General features: G+C 57.0%; 10 protein-coding genes across 10 annotated transcripts; 5 read left to right on the plus strand and 5 right to left on the minus strand.

Moving 5' to 3' along the window:
- Positions 1-330: 330 nt before the first annotated feature.
- Positions 331-1,909, minus strand: BCV69DRAFT_248879 (putative 3-phosphoglycerate dehydrogenase; the record flags this gene model as incomplete). The annotated part of the gene is made up of 2 exons (XM_025490314.1): positions 331-992; positions 1,066-1,909. 2 exons carry the CDS (start codon positions 1,907-1,909, stop codon positions 331-333), a joined length of 1,506 nt encoding a protein of 501 aa, XP_025347971.1.
- A 196-nt stretch (positions 1,910-2,105) lies between these two features.
- BCV69DRAFT_283028 (hypothetical protein) lies at positions 2,106-4,385 on the plus strand. Its single transcript, XM_025492562.1, has one exon. The coding sequence runs from the start codon at positions 2,498-2,500 to the stop codon at positions 4,055-4,057; it is 1,560 nt and encodes a 519-aa protein (XP_025347972.1). The 5' UTR covers positions 2,106-2,497; the 3' UTR covers positions 4,058-4,385.
- Positions 4,146-6,065, minus strand: BCV69DRAFT_199893 (WD40 repeat-like protein). The gene is made up of 3 exons (XM_025489674.1): positions 5,711-6,065; positions 5,296-5,570; positions 4,146-5,215 (listed from the first exon to the last, which is right to left on the minus strand). The coding sequence occupies exons 1-3, from the start codon at positions 5,976-5,978 to the stop codon at positions 4,235-4,237; spliced, it is 1,524 nt and encodes a 507-aa protein (XP_025347973.1). The 5' UTR covers positions 5,979-6,065; the 3' UTR covers positions 4,146-4,234.
- Positions 6,066-7,309: 1,244 nt separating this feature from the next.
- Positions 7,310-8,462, plus strand: BCV69DRAFT_236412 (RNA-binding domain-containing protein; the record flags this gene model as incomplete). Its single annotated transcript, XM_025489920.1, has 3 exons — positions 7,310-7,399; positions 7,485-7,775; positions 8,241-8,462. Coding segments are annotated over 3 exons (603 nt in total), but the record flags the coding sequence as incomplete, so codon positions are not given.
- A 2,559-nt stretch (positions 8,463-11,021) lies between these two features.
- On the minus strand, positions 11,022-12,133 carry BCV69DRAFT_200167 (hypothetical protein). The gene is made up of 3 exons (XM_025489675.1): positions 11,683-12,133; positions 11,484-11,568; positions 11,022-11,404 (listed from the first exon to the last, which is right to left on the minus strand). The coding sequence occupies exons 1-3, from the start codon at positions 11,974-11,976 to the stop codon at positions 11,196-11,198; spliced, it is 588 nt and encodes a 195-aa protein (XP_025347975.1). The 5' UTR covers positions 11,977-12,133; the 3' UTR covers positions 11,022-11,195.
- Positions 12,134-13,262: 1,129 nt separating this feature from the next.
- BCV69DRAFT_233073 (hypothetical protein) lies at positions 13,263-14,282 on the plus strand (the record flags this gene model as incomplete). The annotated part of the gene is made up of 3 exons (XM_025489854.1): positions 13,263-13,681; positions 13,779-14,132; positions 14,207-14,282. Coding segments are annotated over 3 exons (849 nt in total), but the record flags the coding sequence as incomplete, so codon positions are not given.
- A 462-nt stretch (positions 14,283-14,744) lies between these two features.
- On the plus strand, positions 14,745-15,443 carry BCV69DRAFT_287542 (hypothetical protein; the record flags this gene model as incomplete). The annotated part of the gene is made up of 2 exons (XM_025493573.1): positions 14,745-14,934; positions 15,040-15,443. The coding sequence occupies 2 exons, from the start codon at positions 14,745-14,747 to the stop codon at positions 15,441-15,443; spliced, it is 594 nt and encodes a 197-aa protein (XP_025347977.1).
- Positions 15,444-15,694: 251 nt separating this feature from the next.
- BCV69DRAFT_312758 (hypothetical protein) lies at positions 15,695-17,076 on the minus strand (the record flags this gene model as incomplete). The annotated part of the gene is made up of 2 exons (XM_025494967.1): positions 15,695-16,627; positions 16,963-17,076. 2 exons carry the CDS (start codon positions 17,074-17,076, stop codon positions 15,695-15,697), a joined length of 1,047 nt encoding a protein of 348 aa, XP_025347978.1.
- Positions 17,077-17,122: 46 nt separating this feature from the next.
- BCV69DRAFT_299292 (hypothetical protein) lies at positions 17,123-19,967 on the plus strand (the record flags this gene model as incomplete). Its single annotated transcript, XM_025494313.1, has 2 exons — positions 17,123-17,536; positions 17,631-19,967. 2 exons carry the CDS (start codon positions 17,123-17,125, stop codon positions 19,965-19,967), a joined length of 2,751 nt encoding a protein of 916 aa, XP_025347979.1.
- BCV69DRAFT_283034 (Gar1-domain-containing protein) lies at positions 19,933-21,226 on the minus strand. Its single transcript, XM_025492563.1, has 2 exons — positions 20,784-21,226; positions 19,933-20,607 (listed from the first exon to the last, which is right to left on the minus strand). The coding sequence occupies exons 1-2, from the start codon at positions 21,062-21,064 to the stop codon at positions 20,190-20,192; spliced, it is 699 nt and encodes a 232-aa protein (XP_025347980.1). The 5' UTR covers positions 21,065-21,226; the 3' UTR covers positions 19,933-20,189.
- Positions 21,227-21,636: the final 410 nt, after the last annotated feature.

Consider the following 21,636-nt stretch of genomic DNA (forward strand, 5'->3'; position numbering starts at 1 on the left):
TGGGCAAAGGAACGACGCGTTTCATGCGAAATTGGGGCGCCGAGGCGCGATCGGGCAACTCTGCGCAGCTCAGCATGCCTCCTTGGATCCGCACCGATGAGAATCACCTCAATGTCAGGTCTTCGACAGTCACAAAGCAATATATGACGGTGACAAAAGGATGTATCATTCCATTGTGTGTACTGAGTAGACTCGTCGAAAAGTCTAGGGGATCAAGGCAGGACGACGTTGAGTCGCCCTGTTTGCGATGCGTCGCCAATCGCCATCGCCAAAGTGCGATCGTGGCTCATCTACACTCTGAGCCACCACATTCTCTATAGTCCTTCCCACTTAGGTCAACAGCCTGGTCAGGATGTTCGTCGGCAGCCCACTGACACTCTCGTAGATCCTACTCGTCTCCTCCTCACTAACACCACTGATATCCACCATCAAGTATGCGACGTCAGTCTTGGAATCCGTGTGCTGCTTGTCGACATTGTAGTTGCCCAAAAGCGAGTTGATGCTCCTCAGCGCACCGGGTTGGTTCTGGTGGACGTGGCAAATTCGAATGACCGAGCGATCAGCCTCAGTGATGGCACGTAGGTCGACCTCGGGGAAGTTGACAGCGCCTACCGAGCCACCAAAGTTGATGTATCGAATCAGAGCTGTGGCAACCTCCTGACCGATCATCCTCTGTGCCTCTTCTGTCGATCCACCGATGTGAGGTGTGAGGATGATGTTGGGGCAAGCACGAAGACGGGTAGCCCAAGGGTTGAGATCGTTGTCAAAGTTGCCCTTGCCGTTGCCCTTGGGCTCGCGTGGGTAGACATCCACAGCTGCTCCGGCCAGGTGACCAGACTCCAGAGCCTCACATAGGGCGGGCAGGTCGACAACGGTACCACGAGCGTTGTTGAGCAGGTAAGAGCCCTTCTTCATGCAGGCAAGCTGCGCAGTGGAGATCATGTTCTTTGTGTCCTCAATCTCGGGTACGTGAAGTGTGACAAAGTCGGAAACTGCATTGAGGGAAAGAGAGGCGGTTCTCGTCAGTCGCTAGACTCTGGACCAGTCCACATCGTATGTACTCACCACTCAAGAGCTCCTCTAGAGTCTCAGTCTGACGGGCGGTTCCCAGAGGCATCAAAGGGAACACATCATAGTAGACCACAGTCATACCCATGCTCTCAGCCAGGACCGAAAGCTGACTACCAATGTGTCCGTACCCTACAATGCCCAATGTCTTGCCTCTGATCTCGTAGCAACCCTTGGATACCTTCTGCCAGTCGCCCCTTCGCAGCTCCGAAGCGCGATCGACGAGCTGACGCGAGAGGGCAATGGTCTCTCCGATGACTAGCTCGGCTACCGAGCGCGAGTTGGCAAAGGGGGAGTTGAACACACAGACACCTCGACGAGCGGCAGCCAAGAGGTCGACTTGGTTGGTACCGATGCAGAAGCAGCCGACCACAAGTAGCTTGTCTGCAGCGCGGAATACCTTCTCGGTCAGCTTCGTTTTGCTTCTAATACCAATGACGTGGTAGTCCTTGATCTTCTCGATCAGCTGGTCCTCGGACATGGCGTCCTTCTCGTAGTCTACCTGGTATCCCTGCTTCCTGAGCATGTCTACGGCGCCGAGCGACACTGCCTCTAGCAAGAGGATCTTGATGGAAGAGGTGTTGAACGGTGTGAGCACCTTTGGCATGTTGTGGGAGACGGAAGGACGTCGGCCACCGGAGGGAATCGGGATACCATTAGCTTGACCGCTGCCGTGAGATCGGGGCGAGGTAGATGCGTTCTGCATGGCGAATGCATTTGCAGAGGGCGAGGACTGCTGGGCAGCCATCATTGCGGAGAAGGAGCCAGCGATGCCTGCCCTTGCGGTAGGAGGGGAGCTGGAAGCGCCGTATGTTGGGGACGAGGGGGAGCCGCGGCCCATTGTGGCCGTCCTGCGGTGGAATGCCTGTTCGTGCGCCATGGTGGGCGTATTTGGTACGAGGGGTGGATGGTGGTGGTGGCAGGAAGAAGGGAAGGAAGGAACGACGAGTGGAGCGCGAAAGACACAAGAGTCAAGAAGCAGCGCCCACTTTGACATTTTTGAACCGAGGCGGGTCAGTCACGCCATGCGCGGCCACCCAGGTCCGCACGCATAGCGACGACGACGACGACGAGGACCCAGCAAGGTCACCATGGCAGGCAAGAGTCACAGGGAGTCATGCTGCCCGCACTTGGAGCCTCGTCTGGTCTGGTTCCATACTACTACAAGGTAGCTAGGCGAGGGGCACTTCCTGCCTTGGCTCATGGCTGCTGCTACGCTGCTTCTGAGTCGCGAGTGAGTCAGCGGCGACTTTCCTCTGCTGCTGCTGGTGGAGGCGGAAAGGGGCGGCCGTCGATCATCAAATCAGATGCATCCCACGATCCCGCACCGGTAGGCCTCGTCTCCCGTCTGGTAGAGAGAGCACCTTGATAGCGTAGAGCATCGTGCGAGAGACAGCATAGACTCCTCGGAGCCACTCTTCTCGCAGCCATGGTCGACTTTCAGCAGCAACAGCCACCATTGCCGCCATCGACCAGCGGGCCTATCAACCCCGTCCCCCTCTCCCTGCCCTCGATCTTGGTCAATGCAAAGCCCCGCGGCAATCCTACCACCAAGCATTCTCGCCCTCCCCTCTCCTCCTCTTCCTCAGCACCACCCCGTGCCAAGGTCGCTCGACAGCCCGGCAAGAGGAAGCTGCTCCGTCTAGAAAATGCCCGCTTCTCCACTGCCATCAACCCACACATTGTCCGGCCGCGTCCCTCTGACTACAGCCCGGGGTACGAGTCCAGGCGGTACAAGGGGAGCTTCCAGCAGCCTATTCCTGGTCTTGTCAAGGAGCTGGGTAGAGGCGAAGAGGTGCCGCGGGATGGTAGAGAGGTCAGAGATTGGCGTAGGGAGATGGATGAGGTCAAGAAGGTCAAGAGGGCAGCAGGGTCTGAGAGCAGGAGAGGAGAAGGGACTCCAGCCTCTCCGACCACATCAGCTCTCAACACTCCTCCTCCTCCTCCCAGTGGCCTCTTCACAATGTCCTTACCCGAAGCTCGCTTCTTCCTCAAGCGGAGAGCGGTCGTGGAGACTAGGCTGGACAGCGGGCACGCTTCCTCGGCCGCCCCATCTTCTTCCTCTTCTTCACCCACGATGCAGTCCCTCGTAGACCTTGTCGAAGACGACTTTGCTTCGTGGAAAGAGCAGGTCGTCTACCTCCTCGACGCAGAAGCCACAAGCAATCAAGCAGACACCACGAGGCTCAACCCTCGTCCGCGCTTGGTCGTAGCCTCTTCTTCCTCCCTCGCTCAGGCTAGGGTGGAGGAGCATCATCACCTCCCGCATTCCCTCTCCTACCTCATCCCGGACTCCTTCGATCGACTGACAGTGCACTGTCTGGCTAGACTCTGGGGTCTCAAGTCCCTTTCCAAGTCGATCAACCACAACGGCGAGGAGTTGAAGCTGACTTGGATCTTCAAGCCTCCCCCCTCCAGCCGACGAGCTCAGGCTCACCTCACCCAGCCCAGCAGGGGAGGGGTGAGAGGTAGCGCACCTGCACCCCGAGCCCACCTCAATCCCCTCATCCGTCATCTAGCACGCTCAGAGCCGGCCTCGCTGAGCACCAGGACCAGCCGACTCTCTGGAACCGCCACCTCGCATGGGCTGGACACCCCGCCCGCTACGGACATTTCTTCCCAATCTGAATTCGAGGAGGGCGAAGGAACAGATGTAGATACGATTGAGAGCGCTTCGGTCGCTTCGCTCCCCTCTTCAGGGGCTGACAGCGGGAGTGAGCTGGGAGGCTTGTCCGATGTGGGCGAGGCAGAGGAAGGCGAGGGCGAGGATATTGGGGAAGAGACACTTCGTCCTCCAGATTCGGATACAGACGCCCTTATTGTGCCCGTAAGACGCAGATTGGAAGAGCTGACCCTGGCAGGTGATGATACAGAGGACGCTTTAGACGAGATCGAGAGCTTGCCGAGCTCCCGGGGAGAGAGGGAGTACGAGGCTGAAGCGGAGGATGACGGAGAGTGGCAGGAGATAGAGGATGATCATCTAGAGTAGATTACATTCTAGAGCTTCACTTGCTAAGGGGTCTCATTGATGTATGATAGACCGTCAGGATAGCACATCATCTATACTTCATCCATACTTCATCCATACTTCGTCTTTGTCGCCATGGGTGTCGTAAATAGCTTCGTAACGATTGAGAGAACGCGAGCAAAAAAAGACCCTCTCCACTCACTCCCTCTTGCCAAGGATCATATCCTTCCTAGCCGCCTTTGGCTTCTCCAATCCCTTTCTGGTATGTTTCCTCCTTCTGTCCTCCTTGACCCTCTCTGCTTCGAGCATCTCCCTCTTCAATGTCTGCGCGCTCCTAATCGCCTTTGGCACTCTCCTCTGTCTACTAATCTTGCCAATATCACCAATACCAGCACCGCCATTCCTGGAAGAGCCGGGTCCTTCGCCACCGTACTTCTTCTTGAGGGCTTGACGGTACTCGTTGGCCTTGAGCTCTTTACCGCTGAGGATGCCGAGCTTCTCGGATGCTCGCGACTTCCAAAGTCGCAGATTGCCGTCGTCGGAGCCCGTGAGGACAAAGCGGGCATCAAGAGTGAACTTGGTAGAGAAGACCCTCTGCATCCGAGCAGCGTGGTAGACGTCCCTCGAGTGGTTGCCCCTACCAACGTTCCACAGGCGCACAGTCCTGTCGTAGCCACCGCTCACCAGCTCTTGACCTGTAGGAGAGTAGGAAACGCTCATGACGGCAGAGACGTGATCCTTGTAGATCTGTGTGGCACTACTCAAGTTGCGCATGTCGAAAGTGTAGATGTTCTGGTCCTCTGATGCCACTGCAAAGACGGTAGGCTCAATAGGGTTCCAGGCCAGGTCGTTAGATCGCATCTTCATCTTGACCCCACCTATTGCTGATGAGGAGCGAGTATCGTAGAGGTTCAGGGAACGACTGGAGCCCGAGGCAAGAAGGAGCTCGGGCTCGGACTGATTGTACTTGACCACATTGATGGCTTCTGCCTCGTCAGACGTTGTAGAGCCCCACTTTAGTGTTTGAAGAGCGGCAGAGGTAGATGAGGAAGAAGAGGAGGATTGTCCGCGGGACAAATCCCACAGTTGGATGACGTTGGAAGATGAAGCAAAGATCGGCGAGCTGGCATGATGGGTGAGAGAGTTGAACGAAGTCTTCGAGTGCCATGTGAGGAGAGGCTGCAGTGATGCGAGAGCAGAGAGTAACAGGGTCAGCCAATTGATCTGTGTAGTCTTCCAGATCCCTTTGAGCAACTGACCTCTGTCCGATCCACCTCCTTCTCCTTCAGCCACCCGAGAGTCCCATCTTCGTCATTGCCCTCCTCTGGTACTTCCATCCGCCCATTGTCGGGATTGGCATCCCACAACTTGATCGTCCGATCAGTACCACAGCTCAGCAACCTCTTGGTGCCAAGTCCGGAGGGTGATGGAGAGAAGGTCAGGGGGGAGATGCAAAGGGACTGGATGACGCTATCGTGGGCTCGCGGGATGGATTGCAACAGGGACCGAGTCGGTAGATTCCACAGCCTGATCTCTGCAGAGATTGGGAAACATAGCGATGGTTTCGGATGTCAGCTGAGCTATGTCTGTTATGATGACCATTACCCGCTACTCATAGCACTTGGCTAGGGCAACAGCATGTCGTGCCGTCCCACGCCTGCCTCGAGAACTCACCTCCATCTCCTGCGCCACTGGCCACGATATTGCCCCTCTCCGGATCCATCTCCACTACATACACTCCATCTCCATGACCCTCCAATGCTGCCACAAAGGGCTTGGCGAACATCCTCTCGACCTTGACGGCATTGAGGGCTCTTGTGTACTCCCTTGCCTGCGAGAAGGGGTGCAGGGACGGGTCCAGATTCCGAGAGACAGGAGCTGGCGCTCCGATGGACGCGGGAGCATGAGAATCCAGCGAGCGCGAGAGCGTCTTGATCTTCATGTTTGGCGGAAGAAGAGACCACTGAATAGCAGTGGACGAGGGATGGCCGGCAGTGATTGGCGAATGGGTTACGGATGTAGGTGGTACTGCCGCTGCATGCCCAGGTCCAGGCGGGAAATTTGGTGGGAAGCGGAAAGCGAGAATTCCGGGTGGGTGGCTGATGCTTACGTAATTGTTCCCACCCCCCACGTCGCAACTCGACGCCCACGCCGGCGATGACGATGTGGGCTCGCTCCTTCCATCGCGCCCATTGCAACCATCTCACGATACCCGTTCCCAGCATCGAGCCCGCGCCCTTCAGAGGACAGAGTCATCACCGACTTCGTCTTCACCAGCATTGCAATCATCGAATTCTTCCCAAGGTACAGCATATAGCCACCTCGCCGGACCGGAGATTTTTCACCACTCAACGCCCAGCAAGGGCCCCAGCTGCACTTCACTGTCGACGCCGCTGAGCAGGGCCGTGTCGCTCCATCGCCTTCGGGTCGTCGTCTCCCTCCCCAAGCAGGGCCAATCCTCTCTGCGTGAATCTATGCTACGACTCTAGCTGATAGGATTCGAGGGCTACGACGATACTCGACGACCGTTCTCCACTTCACCGGCATTTGGCCCCCGTCCCCTGAGTCATCCCGTTGCACCGTCACCGCATCGCGAGAGTACCACGTCCGGCCATGTCATCTCCTTCCGAAGCCTCCGTCGACTCGGGTAAAGGATCTTTGCCGCCTGCACAGACTTCAGAATCTGTGGCGAGTGGCGCCTCAGCACACACCAACGGTCACCAGATTAGCTCGGTCGCCGATCTCGCTAGGACCGCGACAAATACTAGTGCCGGCAGTGGCAATGCAAGCTCGCACTCGAGAGACAGCAGCCACAGCAACTTCTCAGCTTCTGGAAGACAGCCTCTGCAATACCAGCAGCGCCCCTCGGCCTCTTCTCAACTCTTCACTGCTTCCTCCAACTCCCCCACATCCTCTTCAAATGACCGACAAGGTTTCTCGTCGTCCGCTGGCCTAGGCATCACACAGCCCCTTGTGCCATCGGCAAGTGCTAGACCGGCGTTCGGCGCGACCAATACTGGTCCTCCACTATCGGAAAGCATGGGATCCGAAAATCGCCCACCCCTTCGGGGAAGCATGTCGGAAGGCGTCACAGGTGCACCGCTTCCTCCCCCCTTCTTCAGCAGTTCCGCTACAAACGCTGCTGGCCAGCAAGGGAGTCAATCACCCTTCCAACAGCCCACACTGATGCATTCCAGCTCCAACTCATCCCTCAACTCAGCAGCTGCGTCCATGGGTGCACCCGGTCAGGCCGGCCCAGCAACGTACGGTCTGATGAATCCTCCAGGCAGTATACCTGGAGATCCGCGCACTAGTCTCTTGGTGTCGAACTTACCCTACAAGGTTCGATGGCAGGACCTGAAGGTGAGTAGAGCATTTGATCATACTGCGCATACGGGCTCGTCTCGGTAGCAGCTCACACTTGCTTTTGCAACACTTGCCCCAACAGGATCTCTTTCGCCGTTCTGCTGGCACTGTCCTAAGGGCAGATGTGTCTCTCACGCCGGATGGGCGATCTCGATGTTTTGGCTCCGTGCTCATGCGAGATCCTGAGGATGCCAGAAGAGCAAAGGAGACATTCGATGGCTTCGAGTGGATGGGCAAGAGATTGAGTGTGATGTACGAGGTGCAGTCACAGCCGGCCTTTTATCCGAACCCACAACAGCAACAGCAGCAGCAGCAACAACAACAATATCAACCTCAGCAACAGCAGCAGTATCAGCCACAACAGCAGTCGCAAGTTTTCTCATCTCCCCTCCCGCCACCTCCGAGCACGGCCAAGTCTCCTGCACTCCTGCCCTTCCTGAGCTCGACAAGTAGAGCCGATTCGGGCAGTAGTAACACAAGCTCTCGATCGCTTCCGCTGCCTTCACGACTAGGTGCACCGGCACGTTCGCCTGGCACCCCATCGTCAGAAGCTGCGCATCACGCCAATGCCTATCAGCAGAGTGGGCTGCCAGCTCTCCCGCACCTGGCTCCTCCGCGTCCTGGTAGCTTTTCTGGAGCTTCCAATGGGGGCGATATGAGACGTCCTAGTGCTCATGATGGCCAACGCTCCTCCGTGCGCTCTCCGCAACCTCCCCCACCTCCTGCTCTTGCGGCTCAACCTCCCAATGCTATCCCGACTCAGCACCAAATCGCTGTCTTGTCTGCCCAAGCAGCGCAAGCCGCCATTGCCGCTCAGCAGGCCCGAGTCGTTGCGGAGTATGGAGGTGCACCTGATGCAAGCTACTATGGACGGACTCTATTCGTAGGCAATCTGGCTTATGCTACTCAATGGCAGGACTTGAAGGATCTGTTCCGAGCCGCTGGCAATATTATGAGAGCCGACATCGCACTGGGAACAGAAGGCCGATCCCGTGGGTTTGGAACGGTCCTGTTTGGCACGAAGGACGAAGCAGCAAGAGCAGTCAAGATCTTCCACGGCTATGACTACAATGGTAGGACCTTGAAGGTACACTTCGACCGTTTCGCCAGGATGGAAGCGCCTCCTCTTGGTGTTCTGGTACCGGCAAGAGCCGAAGACTACACCAGCGCATTCAGTGCTGCTCAGCCGCCCAGCAATGTTGGTGCAGCATCAGGGGGCGGACAGAGGGCAATGAGTAGTGGGCCAACGGGTGGAATGATGACCAATGGCATGTTCATGGGCTCAATGCCAGGTATGGGGCCTCAGGGGGGCTATCAACAGTACGGTCAGGGACAACAGTCTCAGTACGCTCTACCTCCGCCGTACCAGCAGCCTCAATACCAGTACCAGCAGCAGCAGCAGCAGCAGCAGCAGCAGCAGCAACCATACCAATACACACAACCTCGTCAGCAACAATCGCAACAATATCAGAGATCGCCCCTTCCCCCTCCTCTGCCATACTTCGACGGTCACCAGGCTGCGCAGACCTGGGCAGCACCGCCAGCTGCAGCTGCCTCCTCCCTATCGGCTGCTCATCTAGATGAACCCTTCAAAAATAACAGCACAAGATCTCAAGAGACGAGAACAGAATCGCAGGCTTCACAGGATACTGCGGACAAGTCGCTGTCCAATCCGGCTGGCTCGACCGCTTCACGCTCCACTCAAGCTTCGTCATCCTCGGCCAATCACCCTGGACGGATTTCATTACCTTCACCGCCGTCTATTTCCCGCCAATTCAATCCTTACGCAACCAATGGCAATTCTAATTCGCCGATGCAATATAGAGCTCCGATGCCAATGACGCCCGGCGTTCCCCTTACGCCGGGAGTGCCGATGACGCCTGGGATGCCAGGATTTTCTTTCGCCGGCATGCTGCCTCCGCCCACACCTCCCACCTTCGTTCCACCCTTCATGAACGGCGGTGCCAGCTCTGCAGCTGCCGCTATGCAGAATATGATGGCAATGACCCCTGGAGCAGGTCCACCTACACCATGGCAGATCCCTGGCATGAGCGCTGCACCTGGAGCACCTCTTCACATGATGGGCGGGCAGACGACACCGCGGGGTGTAGGCGGAGGCTTCAACCCGTTCTTCGCTGGCGTCGTAGGATATAATGCCACGCTCCCGCCAACGCCAGGTTGGCACCGAGGGACGGGCGGAAGGGTACAACAGCAGCCGCTGCAGAGGCAAGCGAGCGTCAATCAATCTCATGTAGAGACTGTAGTGGAGGGGCAGCAACCGGAGTCATCCACCACTTCGGACAAGTCAGCTTCGGGTCCCGAGTCCTCACCACCTACACCAGCAGTGGCAAAAGCGAGCGCAGCTGTCAATGACGTCCAGGACGGCTCGGCAACATTGGCGAGCCAGAAGGAAGGTTCCGGATCCTCTTCTCCGGCTGCAGGCTCATCGACAAAGCCTCCTGTGCACTCGAACTTGATCCACTCCCTCTCCACTCGAAGGGCGTCAACGAACAGTCCTGCGGTATCTCCTGGTCTGCAGGGCGTCCCCCCTGGCACTTCAAACACCTCTTTTGGCTACTTTGGATCGGTCATGGGAGGAGACAGCCTTGCGGAGAAGCAGCGACGCCCCTCGTTGGATGCAGGCGTTCTGCGCACGCCTATGGTAGAGGCTCCAGCTGCATCTGCTGGTGAGGGTGACTACTTCGGAACGGCAGCCGAGGCTGCTCCTGCCTCTACTAGCGGTGCATCCTCGTCTGCCGGTGCCGAAGACGAGGGCTCGGGCGACAACAAGGGGCAGTCACCCGGGCCCGGTCTTCGACCTGCAATGGCGGGTAGTCGTCATCCCAGCACAGAGGAAATGGCGAGGGCGATTGCAAAGATGAGCATCGAGGGAAAGGCACTGCTCAAGCGTGGGACCAGTGGAGGGTCTACCAAGGCCAGCTAGTCTTTTTCTCCCAGAGTGACAGGCGCAAGATGTGGAAAGGAGAATGGAGGGAAAGAATGCAGCCGGCATTGAAGAGGTAGAAGCGGAAGAGTAAGAAGCAGGAAGAAAGACAGGAAGCAAGGAAGGAGTCGTTCGCTACCCTACACACTCACCTCGGCTCAGCGCAACATAAAGCAACATATTCCCCACCCCATCACCACCACCTCAGCTTCTCATTTCAAAAGTTCCCCTTTGTCACCACCAGGCTTTATCTCCCCGTCATCAACTTTTTTTCATTTCAACAGTACATAGTTTTAGTCTACTGAACCTCCTTTTACAACAACACAACACCAGCATCCCAACACACGCATTTGCTCCTGTTTTTTTCTTTTCACTCTCTCTCTCTTTGCTTTCCTTGATCATGTCGTTCTTCTCATCCTGGTTCTGGTTCTGAATCCGGTTCTCGTTGGTTGTGTTTGTGGTTAATTTACAATAGTGATGCCTCATGTCTCCATTAATCATGTGATGGTTGATTGAAGCTGGGTCTGGGTCTGAGTTGAGCCGGAATGAAATGAGGATGAGAATGAGTGGTGGCAGTGTAGCTCTTCTGAGGAGGAGATGCTTTTGGAACTCATACGGGACAGAAAACAGACAGGGCAGCTTAGGAGCAGGCCATGAACGGCCACATATGGAGATTGTATACAGTAAAGACTATAGTGCCATGAGGGAGAAGGAGATATGAGAGACAAGACAAGAAGACTACACTTGAGAAGACGAAGACGAAGACGAAGACGAACACCAGATCCGCAGCGAAGTGGAGTGGAGGTCGGAGAGAAGGGGAGCGTGGCTACGACCCGTTGAGGTCTAGGGCTAGAGCCAGGCTGGTAAGTGGAGTTGAGGGGAAGTAATGATTACATACAGACAGGAGTACTGGGGCCGGTGCGATAGAGGCATAGAGAATAGAGTACATTTGAGGAAGCTTGGATGGGTCGTCGTTATTGTTGGGCGCGCCAATGTTGGTGGGCTCGTAAGGGCATGGTCCGCCGAGGCGAGCGGTATTGGCCTCAAAGGAGGAGGACGGATGAGGGATGGATGTTGAGGTACTAGTCCATCAGAGGCTCTTGACTCTAGCATGCCCGCTCCACTTCTTTCCCCAGCTCTTTCCCAAAAGAACATCCATCGCTCTCGACCTCTCCTTTGGTGGTTCCACGACGGCAGCTGCCGCCAGAGCGGGCGGGGCAGGAGGACGGATATAGCCTCCTCCACTAGTAGGTCTTGGCTTTTGACGCGGAGGCGTACCGGGAGAGTCTAGCTTGGTCTTCTCAATGTTGTGGCGCTCCGTCTCCCACATCGAGGCAGTGTGGTCGTGGAGTCTCCTTGCATACTCCCTTGCTGCGATCTGACGCGGGGAGAGAGAATAATCGCTCTGCATCGATGAGGAAGTCGAGGGGGAGGAGGACATGCCGTATGAGTGAGCAGAGCCTAGGTTTGCTTCCGAATTGGAAGACGAGGGAGGATAGCTGATGGAGCTGCTCCTCGAAGACGAGGCCGAGGAGGAGCTGTCTCCGTAGAAGACTGCGTCCTGTAGAGCTAGCGAGGGCGGGACAAAGGGCGCGCCCCCAATTGGGACGGTGCTGCTGTTGTAGAACATCGTCTGAAGTACTACTTGACGGTGTAGGTAATCGCTGTCGCGAGAAGAGTGAGGAGTTGCTGAGGTTGGGCTGTTGCGGTGCGTCGCCCTGACCACTGCTTGTTTAGGCGGTGTGACAGGAGGAGTAGGTGGCAGCAGGGAGGACGACGGGAAGTGAGCAAATGAGGAAGCCGTGTTGGGCAACGGGTGGAGTGAGTGGTAGCACAGAGGGTGTCGAGGCGATGGCGGATGCTTGTATATGAAGACGACGAAAGGTAAGGAAGGCGATACAGTAAGATTAGGAGCTGAGCAAAGGTGTGGGGGGGCGGGACAGGATGCCGTTTTCACTCCTGTCTCTGGCCCTGAATGCTAGTCTTAGGCCATGGCCACGCGCCCGCCTCAGTCAAAAGACCCCGCTGACGTCTCAGGATATTCGATCGGCTTGCCCCCGACGGAGCGTGGCAAACAAGAGGCACAGATCTTGTGCTACCAATACACACACACTGGCTCCACTTTGCCTTGAGCTGCCCGGCACCTAAACCCTGTCCCGGGTGAGGGTACGGAGTCAGTGCCTTGTTCAGCATCGAGGACATAAAAAGTGGCAGGCTGCCAGGGCCAAGATGCCGGGGAGCAGCTGCTGCCGCGGCATCCAAGCCGCACCTCGGCTGCGTCTTGAGCGCCTGCTCAGTGCCAGGAGGGCAATGACGTCGATGCGCCTCGTGGTCCTTGGCAGCTTTTGCCTCGCGATGTCGGCGTCTTGTCTCTTCCAAGATCGCAAGAGCGGGTGGAGTGGGGATGCAAGATACCGCTCCACTGCTGCGCAGCTCTGATTAGGGCTTTCCTGACACTATCCCTCCGGAAATTTGACTGCCGTGGCAGGCCACGCGAGCAGCGCCTAGTGGAGAGGCGTTCGACAAGAGAGACGCGACGGCAAAGGCGACGGTGAGCTGACAGCCTTGCCAAGGGTCTTGGCTTACAGCCGGGCCGAACAATGAAGCAATCGCACATCTTACCTCCGCGAGTGAACACTTGTCCGGGCTCGACGTCAACCATCGAGAGAAGCCGAGGTAGCCAAGCTTCACGGCATGGGCGGGGATCGGTAGCTTGCCAAGTCTCCCACGCGACAGTGGCGGGCTTGCTCCCCCTTGCTTCCGTTGCCCCGCGTCCTTCCCGCTACTTCCGCAAAGCGCTTTCTTCCGACAGAGAGGAAGCAGCACCACAGAAGCGTGCAACACTGAGTTGTAGTCGTACCACTGAAGATCTGTCGCTGTCCCGTCGCCTCTCCCAGCCTCACTAGCCCTACCATGTCACACCATCCGCCATTTGCCGAAGCCCAGGCAAAGCTACCGCCTCTCGAGGTCGATGCATTCCAAAAGACTCAGACGCTGGATCCAAAGTGGGTTCCCGGATCAGGGCTGACCACCTCGCATCCGGCCTCGGCCCACTTTGCCGCGGCTGCCCGAGGAGATGTGCCCTTTCGCGTGGTGCAGCCAGGCGTGACAGACATGGAGCCCAGGATGATCTACAAGATCCTCATTGGCGCTGTAGCGCCAAGGCCAGTGGCCATGGTGGGCACAGTGGGCGAGAATGGAGTGTATAATCTAGCGCCCATTAGCTTCTATCAGGTCGTATGCTCGGACCCGCCGCTGGTGATGATTGCTTTTGGTGGACCGGGATTTCATGGGACACGCAAGGATAGCGAGAGCAACATCAGAAGGAATCAAGAGTGAGTGTGAACGGTAAGCCGAGTCGAAACCATGAAGGGGGCGAGGAGGGAGCTCCGCTGCCCCTGACTGAGTCACCTTTGCTCTTGCGCACCTCAGATTCTGCATCTCCTCATCCTCTGAGCCATACGCAGAAGCACTCAACTACGCCAGCATCGACTGCCCTGCCGAAGTCTCCGAGTTTGCCGTGACAGGCCTGACGCCCGTCCCTGGGCGGCTAGTAAAAGCTCCACGGATTGGCGAAGCTCCCGTCTCCTTTGAGCTCACAGTGCATTCCATTACCGACTTCCACAAGGACGATGGAGTCAGGGGAGGCTGTATGGTTATTGGGAGGGTGAGGATGATGCATATTCGAGAGGATTGTATCGAGGCCGACGGAGCCATCGATCCCAGCAAGACGTTCCCCGTCAGTCGGTTCGGGGGCCTACTTTACGGGCGGTCTTTGAGGGGCTTGTGAGTGCTCGAGCGTTAGGGGTCGCGAGGAGCTTTCGATTACTGACGACTGATACCGGCCCACTGTCCCACAGCGAGCTGGAGAGGCCAGCGTACGAAAAGGTCAAGGAAGACGAGAATCTCAAAAAGGCCGTCGCAGAGGGAGCTAAGCAGGCGTCGAAGGCTGCTGCTGGCGGTCTAAGCTCGATCGCTGCCAAGCATCCTTAGACTTTAGGTGAATCATTCGAGCAGCTTGAAGAAACGCTAGCTTCACCTAGCAGCTAGCACTACCTGTACCATATTCCACACCTCATTGTGTACCTTTATCGGAAGTAGCAGTCAGGCTTTCGGAAGACGCGCTAGAGAGGGCGTCGCCGGAACGGGTGTGGACCGGGCCTGCGCCTCATGTGGAGTTGACGTCAGCGACGCATGGCGTGCGGTGCGGGTCAGCTGCACATCTTCTACCTGGCCAGTCAGTAGCCGCTCTTGCCTCTCCTTCTCAATCCAAAACCTCGTATGCTTCCTGCTCTACTACCTCGTATCAGCACATCTATCAAGCCTCGTATCTTCGCGCAGTCAACTCGTGTATTCCTACCCTCTACCACTCACTACAAGTACCAGCAACTTAGAACCATGTCTCATCAAACTCATGACCCTACTGCCAAGCAGGCCTCGGGCAATGCTTCGGATCTCACTGCTCAGCAGAAGGTCGATGGACTGATGAAGATCGTCAATGAGGTGGGCAACGCCATGCTCACCTCGCACAGCCCCGATGGCAAGCTAGCCTCAAGGTGCATGCACCCTGCCACCACCGAGGGACTTGGTAAGTGAAAGCAGCCAGCTAGGAGCAAGAGAGAGAAATACAAGCTCCGTGGCGCGGGTCGCTTACCCAAACCCCTTCTTCTGTCACCTTCTCCTACCACCTCAGTCTTCTCCTTTTTCCAAAATTCCGAGTCTGGAAAGACCGATGACATCGAGACTAACCCCGAGGTGAACGTCTCCTTCCTGAACCCCAAGGGTGACTGGGCTTCCATTTCCGGCAAGGCCACGATCAACAAAGACAAGGCCAAGGTGAAGAAGTACTTCAACAAGGGTCTCGAAGCTTGGTTCGATGATAAGAAGGATGGTGTGCACACTGGTGATGAGAATGACCCACGTGTGGTCATGCTGGATGTGCACCCTGATGAGATTCGATACTACGCCCAAGCTGGAACGGCCACTGCGCTCAAGGATATGGCCGTGGCTGCTTTCAGCGCTGGTGTTGCTAGCCCGGGTAAGCTTGTCATCATCAGCGGTGATGAGCTGGCTGCCCTCTCCAAGGTGCACCAGTAAGAAGGGCGAGGTGGGGAGTGTCAGTAGGATAATATAGTTTGTAATATCTATCATGGAATTGCATCAAACGGAAATTCTGATACGCTGTGATGTCTGAGCAAAGCATCCTCAGTAGCGCAAAAGTTGTATGACAGCTGGAGAAGTAAGTGTGAGCTAATAGTACATGTTTGCAATTGTGAGAACTTGGCGTTGGAGGAGAGTTGTCATTTCTCTTCTCTAGTCACCTGCCGCACCTGAGCCTGCCCCCACCTTCAATTGATCTCCTTGCCGACCTGTTCGTCCCTTTGCTTCTTGCTTTCGTCGACCCATTTCCCCAGTCCCCGAGCCCTCGTCTCGACTGCCTTCATTCCCTTGAGCATAACGTCCACGTCCAGTGGTGCCTCACCGATCTTTTCCGCAAGTAGAAACTGTCCCGTATTGGGGGTGAGGACATAAGTTAGAAGGGCTGAAGAAAGAGTCACTTCGAGTGGTGTAGGGTCCAGCAGTAGGATGGGTTCCAAGGACGCTACTTCTCCATCTGCTGTCGAGGTGGTCGTTGTGCCGCCGCCGCTGGAGGAGGGTAGAGGCGGGAGGAAGACGGCTATTTCCACGCCAACGAGTCCTCCGGTAATGGGCAGCTTCACTCCCACGCGCTCCCCTTCATCGAAGATCTTGATCTCTCCGCCTTCTTCCACCGCTGCATCAGGCCTCACGTAGTCCATCAGTGCGAGGGTGCTGGCGAGAATGCACCCCTGCAGTGCATTGCCCGCACGCAACGAGAGACAGGAAATATTGACGCTGATGTTCCACACTGCCTCTCCTGCTTTCAGACAGAGAGCCTCTCGATCTATCAATCCACTCCTGCGCAGCGCTAGGTCCAATTGCCGTTCCAACTCGGCGGTAGAGGCTTCTGCAGAGGGATTGGAGCGGGAGGCGGATGAGGTGCCTTGGGCCAGGGCGGTATTGAGGTGGATCTGCACCTGTCCTTCGTATGGTCTTTCTTGGCGCGGCGGGACCAGCTCTGCATGAACCGAGGCGAGGATGATCGTCTTTACCGCCGGAGACGCTGGATGGGAGAGGGTCAAAGTGGCTGTCCCTCTTTGCGTTGGCGAGTAGGCCACTGAGGGTGTGAGTGGTGCAGACGCAGGACGGTTGTCCAGGCGTAGGGCGGAAGTGGAAGCTGTGAGCAGCTGCGGAAAGAGCTGCTGTGTGAGATTCGACGGTGGGAGTAGCGACGTCGTCATGGCGATTAGATGGCGTTGCCGTGGTGCCAAATTTCGACGAGGTGGTGAGTAAAGTAGACTTGGTCGACTATGAACGGGAAGAAAGACCCTTTTGCTCCGTTCCGATGTTCCTGGTTCCTGACTGGTGATCGACCGACGCTCCCGATTGCCGCGCGGAAAGGGACTCGGGGCGGCAGGCGGGGGGGGGGGGGGGACTTGGACCACCTCAATTCATGCGAGCAGTCGTACCCGAGGTCACCGTCCCTTTCTTCCACGATATCAGTCCGGCGAATTGCAAGGCGGTGCGGTATACGCACGTCACTCTCTCTCTTTCTCTTCCTCTTCTCTTCTTGCGGTTGTCTGGATTCAGTTCCTCGTGTCCCCCGTAGCCATTGGTCGGTGTGCGCCGATGGGACGTGAGCGGTGACCATGAAGGTAAGTGAGATCGACTCTCTTTCCCGCTATCAAGGGATATCAATGACGGCCAGTGATGCTGATATGTCCCCATTTCCATTCGTTCACTCGTCCCTCCGCCCTGTCCCTCAGTATCTTCTGCAAGCTATAGAGTCAAGCCGACATCGGGTAGATTTATCGGATGCAGATCTCACCAAGCTCCTTACAGACGTCCAAAAGTCTCGCGATGACCGGACTCTCCTCCACGACTCTCTGGAGCGCCTCCTACACGATTTGCGCGCCCAGTCCCACTCACAGGCCTTTCTTACCAGGGTCAATAAGAGAGACGCGCCCGATTACTACGATGTCATCAAGAATCCCATGGACCTGGGTCTGATGCTCAAGAATGTCAAGAGCGGCAAGTACCGGAGCAAAGAGGCATTCCGCAAGGACTTGGATCTCATCTGGGACAATTGTCTTCTGTACAACAATGAGCCCGTGAGTAATCGAGAGACTCCTTGAAGCGAGCTTGGAGCTTTTTGCAGTTCAGACAGTCTCACCCGTATGCCTGATGTCCTCCCTGCCTCTCCAGACACACCCTCTGCGGATCTCCGCCAACTTGATGCGGAAGCGGTCGCATGATCTCCTTTCCTACATTCAAGATTCCCACGATGTCAAGTCAGCCCTGAACGAGTGGGTTGCAACTCACACCAGCCTCACCCCAGCCGAGGCTAAAGCTCTTCAGCGCGGAGACATCACAGCCGTGCCAGGGATCACTCAGAACACCACTTCCACTTTCCTCGGCCCAGTAGCGGCTGCTGCAGCTTCCACTCCATCAGCACAGCTTCAAGGGCCCTCAGTCCCCTCTCCAGTTGCCAGAGAGACATCTGCAGCTGGCCCCTCGACTCTCGTCGATGAAAAGCCCTTCGAAGAGCAGCGGGCCTTCACCGTTGGCTCTGGAGCTTCCCTTGCAGAGACTGCAGTGGCAGACAGGAGGAAAGACGAGAGGAATCTGTGGGTACTGCAGAATCTCCTGGGCCATGACTGGTCGCCCGCGTATCCAAGTGAGACCAGTCTTGGAAAACGGCGGATGGTGGTGCAGCCAGTCTTTGAAGCGGAGACTGATGATGCTGAGGTGGAAGACATTGTTCGCAGCCTTGCAGGAGGCAACGCGGTGGAGGCGTCGAGCTCGTTCAATGCCGTAAGCGGGGCCTCTTCGGCAGTCTACGCTAGCCCTTCCACCAGAGCCAGATTTGCTATGTCGCGACTACAGCAATCGGTGTTCGTTGAAGAACAGAGAGACGGCAGACGGCGGTCGAACGGTTTGCGACAAAAACAACGCAAATCCCGTACAGAAGCGACTCAAACGAATGGCGATGCTTCAGCCCTGCAGCAAGGATCTCCTTCAGTAGCTCATGGCGACTCCAAGGCGCCGCAAAGGCGGCGCGGTGTGGACTGCATGAAGCGCAACATCAAGACGCACGGAAGGATGCACAGATTGAAGCGGAAGTTCGACTTCCTCGACTACTGCATAGACAACGACCAGCCGCTGCCGAGCTCGCTGCTGATCGATTCTGATGAGGAAGTGGACGATCTCACCAGTACACAGAGACTCGAGGAAGAGGACGTCAAGCCCCACTGGTCCTCGTCCCAGTACCCTGCATCCTTGACACGGCGAGGTCCCTCCTTGCATGTCAACGGTATGGAAGCATCTTCCCTACCCAACAGTCATCCTTCTGCCTCCGGCAGGCTAGATGCCCACCCTTTTCCCCACATATCCCTTCCTGAGGCTCGCTCTGCCCTGCGAGATCGAGTATCTCTGCTTTGTGGCAATGCGGGCTTCGCCTCCTCCCACTCCCGCCCACTGGACATTCTCAGCAGCGTTCTGGAAGAGTTTCTTTGCAGTCTGGGCCGGTCTCTCCGACTCTACCTGGATCGGTATGCATCTACGACGATGTCAGCAGAGGAAATTCTCCTGCATACTCTCCACACCACATCTTCTGTCGGGCCAAATGAGCTTGAAAAGTACCTCTTTGACGACACGGTGCGGTACTCGAACCGTCTGGAAGATCTGAAGCGGAAGATGGAGTATTCGTGGAAGGAACGCATTGCTATAGGCGAGGAGAAGCTGGTCAGCGAGGAAGACGCGCGCTTCTTTGGCGCCGAGGGTTCCGAGGACCTCATGGTGGGCAATATCCCCTCTGCGCTGGATGACGACTTCTTTGGCTTCAAGGCTCTCGGACTGGATCAGGAGCTCGGTATGGCGAATCTCACCATCCCTGCGCGTCTGTTCCGTGGCCGGGGAGGAGCTGCTGGGCGACGTCCTGGCGAGGCAGGTGGCGCAGGCAAGGAGAAGGAAGGGGAGAAGGAAGCCTTTCCCAGCCCACCACCATTCATCCGAATTTCCGAGTGTGCCCTACCTGCGCAAATTGGCCTCCTGCGCGGCTTTTACCGGGATCTATTGCACCGCAGAGGTCACCGTGGCAGGGAGAAGCGACAGCGGCAGCGTGAGGGCACTGGCGATGCTGATGACGAGGCAGATGGCGAGGAAGAGGAAGACGACGACGAGGGCGTGCTTGCCGTCAGTGATGACGAAGGAGAGCGAGCGGCAGGCAGCGGCGGCGGTGGCAGTGGAACAAGGGGAGGAGGGGGCGCTGCATCATCCGCTGCGGGTCTCAAGATCGGTCAAGCAGGCATCATGCCCAAGAGGGACTTCTGGGTCGATCCGAGCGTCCTGGCCAGGAACAGCGCAGCCGGAAACGCTTCGGCGGGCGGTGCAGGAACGCAGGTTGGATCTTCGGGTACTCTGTTTGCCGGCGCAGGGACATCAACATACAATGGCAAGGGTGGTGGTGGCGGTGGTGGTGGAGCGACGGGCAAAGCGAAAGGTGGGCCCGGGAAGAAGGGGAGGACAAAGAAGGATGGCTGAGGTCGTCGGAGCGCGAAGACAAAGAAGGCAGATTGATGCAACGCGCTTGTTGCAATAACATCTTCCGAAAAGTCTGTGATCGATTGCCAGTTGCTGCTGAGGAATGGAGAAAAGGAGGCTAGAGTACAATGGACGGAATGGATAGGCAGAGCTGGTTGGGTTGAGCACCTCGAGAGGCAAGCAGGGAGAAAAGGGAAAAGCATCGGCAAAGCTGCTCGATATTTAGTAGCCTCCCCGACCACGGGGTGCTCCTCGACCCCTCGGTGCTCCGCGCGAGCCGCCAAATCCACCACCTCTTGACGAGAATCCACCACCTCCTCTGGGAGCTCCACGCCCACCGCCCCTTCCGCCTCCACGAGCACCGAAACCACCCCTAGCTCCACCACGTCCGCCTCCGAAGCCTCCTCGAGCACCACCTCTTCCACCAGCTCCAGCCTTCTTCTTGGGTCCCTTCTGCACCACCTTTGGCTTTGGCAAGAACCTCTCAATGGGAAGCAGCTTGTCTCCAGCAATGTACACCTTGTCATCGGCCTTGAAGCTGCTGGCAACGAGGCCCGAGTCCATCTTAACGGTGAAGTGCACCTCGTTGATCGGGCCGAGGATCTCATCGACCTTGCCGATTTGCGACTTATTGTGGAGGCTGAGAGGCGAGGCGAGATGAGGCGGGGTGAGGAGAAGGGCGTCGTTCAGCTCCCTGACGTAGCTCCAAGGCGTAGAAAGACTGCTTCCTGGCATTCTCCCAAACAGGAGACTTGGGGCTTATCCCGCAACCCGAGATGCTTTCGCTTGTGCTACTCTGGGACTAGGTATACTCACTAGATTGGCGCATTGAAGTACGGCACGTGTTTTGCGTCTGTGGACGAGCAGAGCATTTCTCCCTCTACGGCATGGATGAAGCTTCCCATCTCCTGCACCCGCTCGGGCGGGCCTGAAGGAGCACCGTATCCTCCCCTGCCACCGCCCCTGCCCCCTGAACTGAAACCTCCCCTGCCGCCTCTTGGAGCACCTCTACCTCCTCCACCGAAGGAGCTGCCGCCCCTGGGAGCACCTCGGCCGCCTCCGGGGCCGCCCCTACTGCTGCCTCCTCGGAAGGACATGTAAAGAGATCTGGAAAGAGGTCGAGGAGGATTGGAGTTGCCTGAGATCAGGAAGCTCCAGCAGAAGTCCTAGAGCGAGGTCCGTTTGAGGAAGGCTAGCGTTTTGCAGGATGTGAGCGCAGCAGCGGCGAGATGTACGAGATGTACCGATGCAGAATCGAGGTCCTCCTGGGATGAGTAGGCTGGGTGAGGTGCGATACGCAGGCGACGCTGCTCAGACCTTCTCTCCCCTCGGCAGACAGGCAAATTACTCTAGGGCCTCTTCTCCGGTTCGAGGAGCGCGCGGTAACACGAGACATCGGAACGGGCTGCAGGTGAGCTCGGAACGAGAAGCAGGGAAGAGCTTCCTGCTTAAGTAAGCAGTCGAATGCCGAGGTACGCCGTCCCCACCGCCGCCCCTCAGCTCCGTAGCTCCGTCTGCGAGATATGCTTACGATATCACATCGGCCCCCACCTCAATCTCGATGCATCTAGTATCGGCATCAGTCGCACATGTTCAACCTCTTCAATCGCTAGTACGGGCATTGAACTCTCCTGTTAGCTCGCTTCAAAAAAGCGCAGCATCGCACCTG

The sequence above is a fragment of the Pseudomicrostroma glucosiphilum genome (assembly GCF_003144135.1).
Source record: "Pseudomicrostroma glucosiphilum strain MCA 4718 unplaced genomic scaffold BCV69scaffold_7, whole genome shotgun sequence".
Lineage (NCBI taxonomy): Eukaryota > Fungi > Basidiomycota > Exobasidiomycetes > Microstromatales > Microstromataceae > Microstroma > Microstroma glucosiphilum.

Excerpts from the sequence above, each read along its gene's own strand:
- BCV69DRAFT_200167 (XM_025489675.1), bottom strand. The coding sequence starts at position 11,976 with ATGTTCTACAACAGCAGCACCGTCCCAATTGGGGGCGCGCCCTTTGTC. Across the intron at positions 11,569-11,682 it reads GGAGACTCCACGACCACACT|CCTGCCCCGCCCGCTCTGGC; the intron begins GCCTCGATGTGG and ends TATATCCGTCCT. Across the intron at positions 11,405-11,483 it reads GGATGTTCTTTTGGGAAAGA|GTCCTCCTCCTTTGAGGCCA; the intron begins GCTGGGGAAAGA and ends CATCCCTCATCC.
- BCV69DRAFT_199893 (XM_025489674.1), bottom strand. The coding sequence starts at position 5,978 with ATGAAGATCAAGACGCTCTCGCGCTCGCTGGATTCTCATGCTCCCGCG. Across the intron at positions 5,571-5,710 it reads CAGTGGCGCAGGAGATGGAG|AGATCAGGCTGTGGAATCTA; the intron begins GTGAGTTCTCGA and ends CAATCTCTGCAG. Across the intron at positions 5,216-5,295 it reads AGGAGGTGGATCGGACAGAG|CCTCTCCTCACATGGCACTC; the intron begins GTCAGTTGCTCA and ends GCATCACTGCAG.
- BCV69DRAFT_283034 (XM_025492563.1), bottom strand. The coding sequence starts at position 21,064 with ATGTCCTTCCGAGGAGGCAGCAGTAGGGGCGGCCCCGGAGGCGGCCGA. Across the intron at positions 20,608-20,783 it reads TACTTCAATGCGCCAATCTA|CCTCCACAATAAGTCGCAAA; the intron begins GTGAGTATACCT and ends CTCGCCTCTCAG.
- BCV69DRAFT_283028 (XM_025492562.1), top strand. The coding sequence starts at position 2,498 with ATGGTCGACTTTCAGCAGCAACAGCCACCATTGCCGCCATCGACCAGC.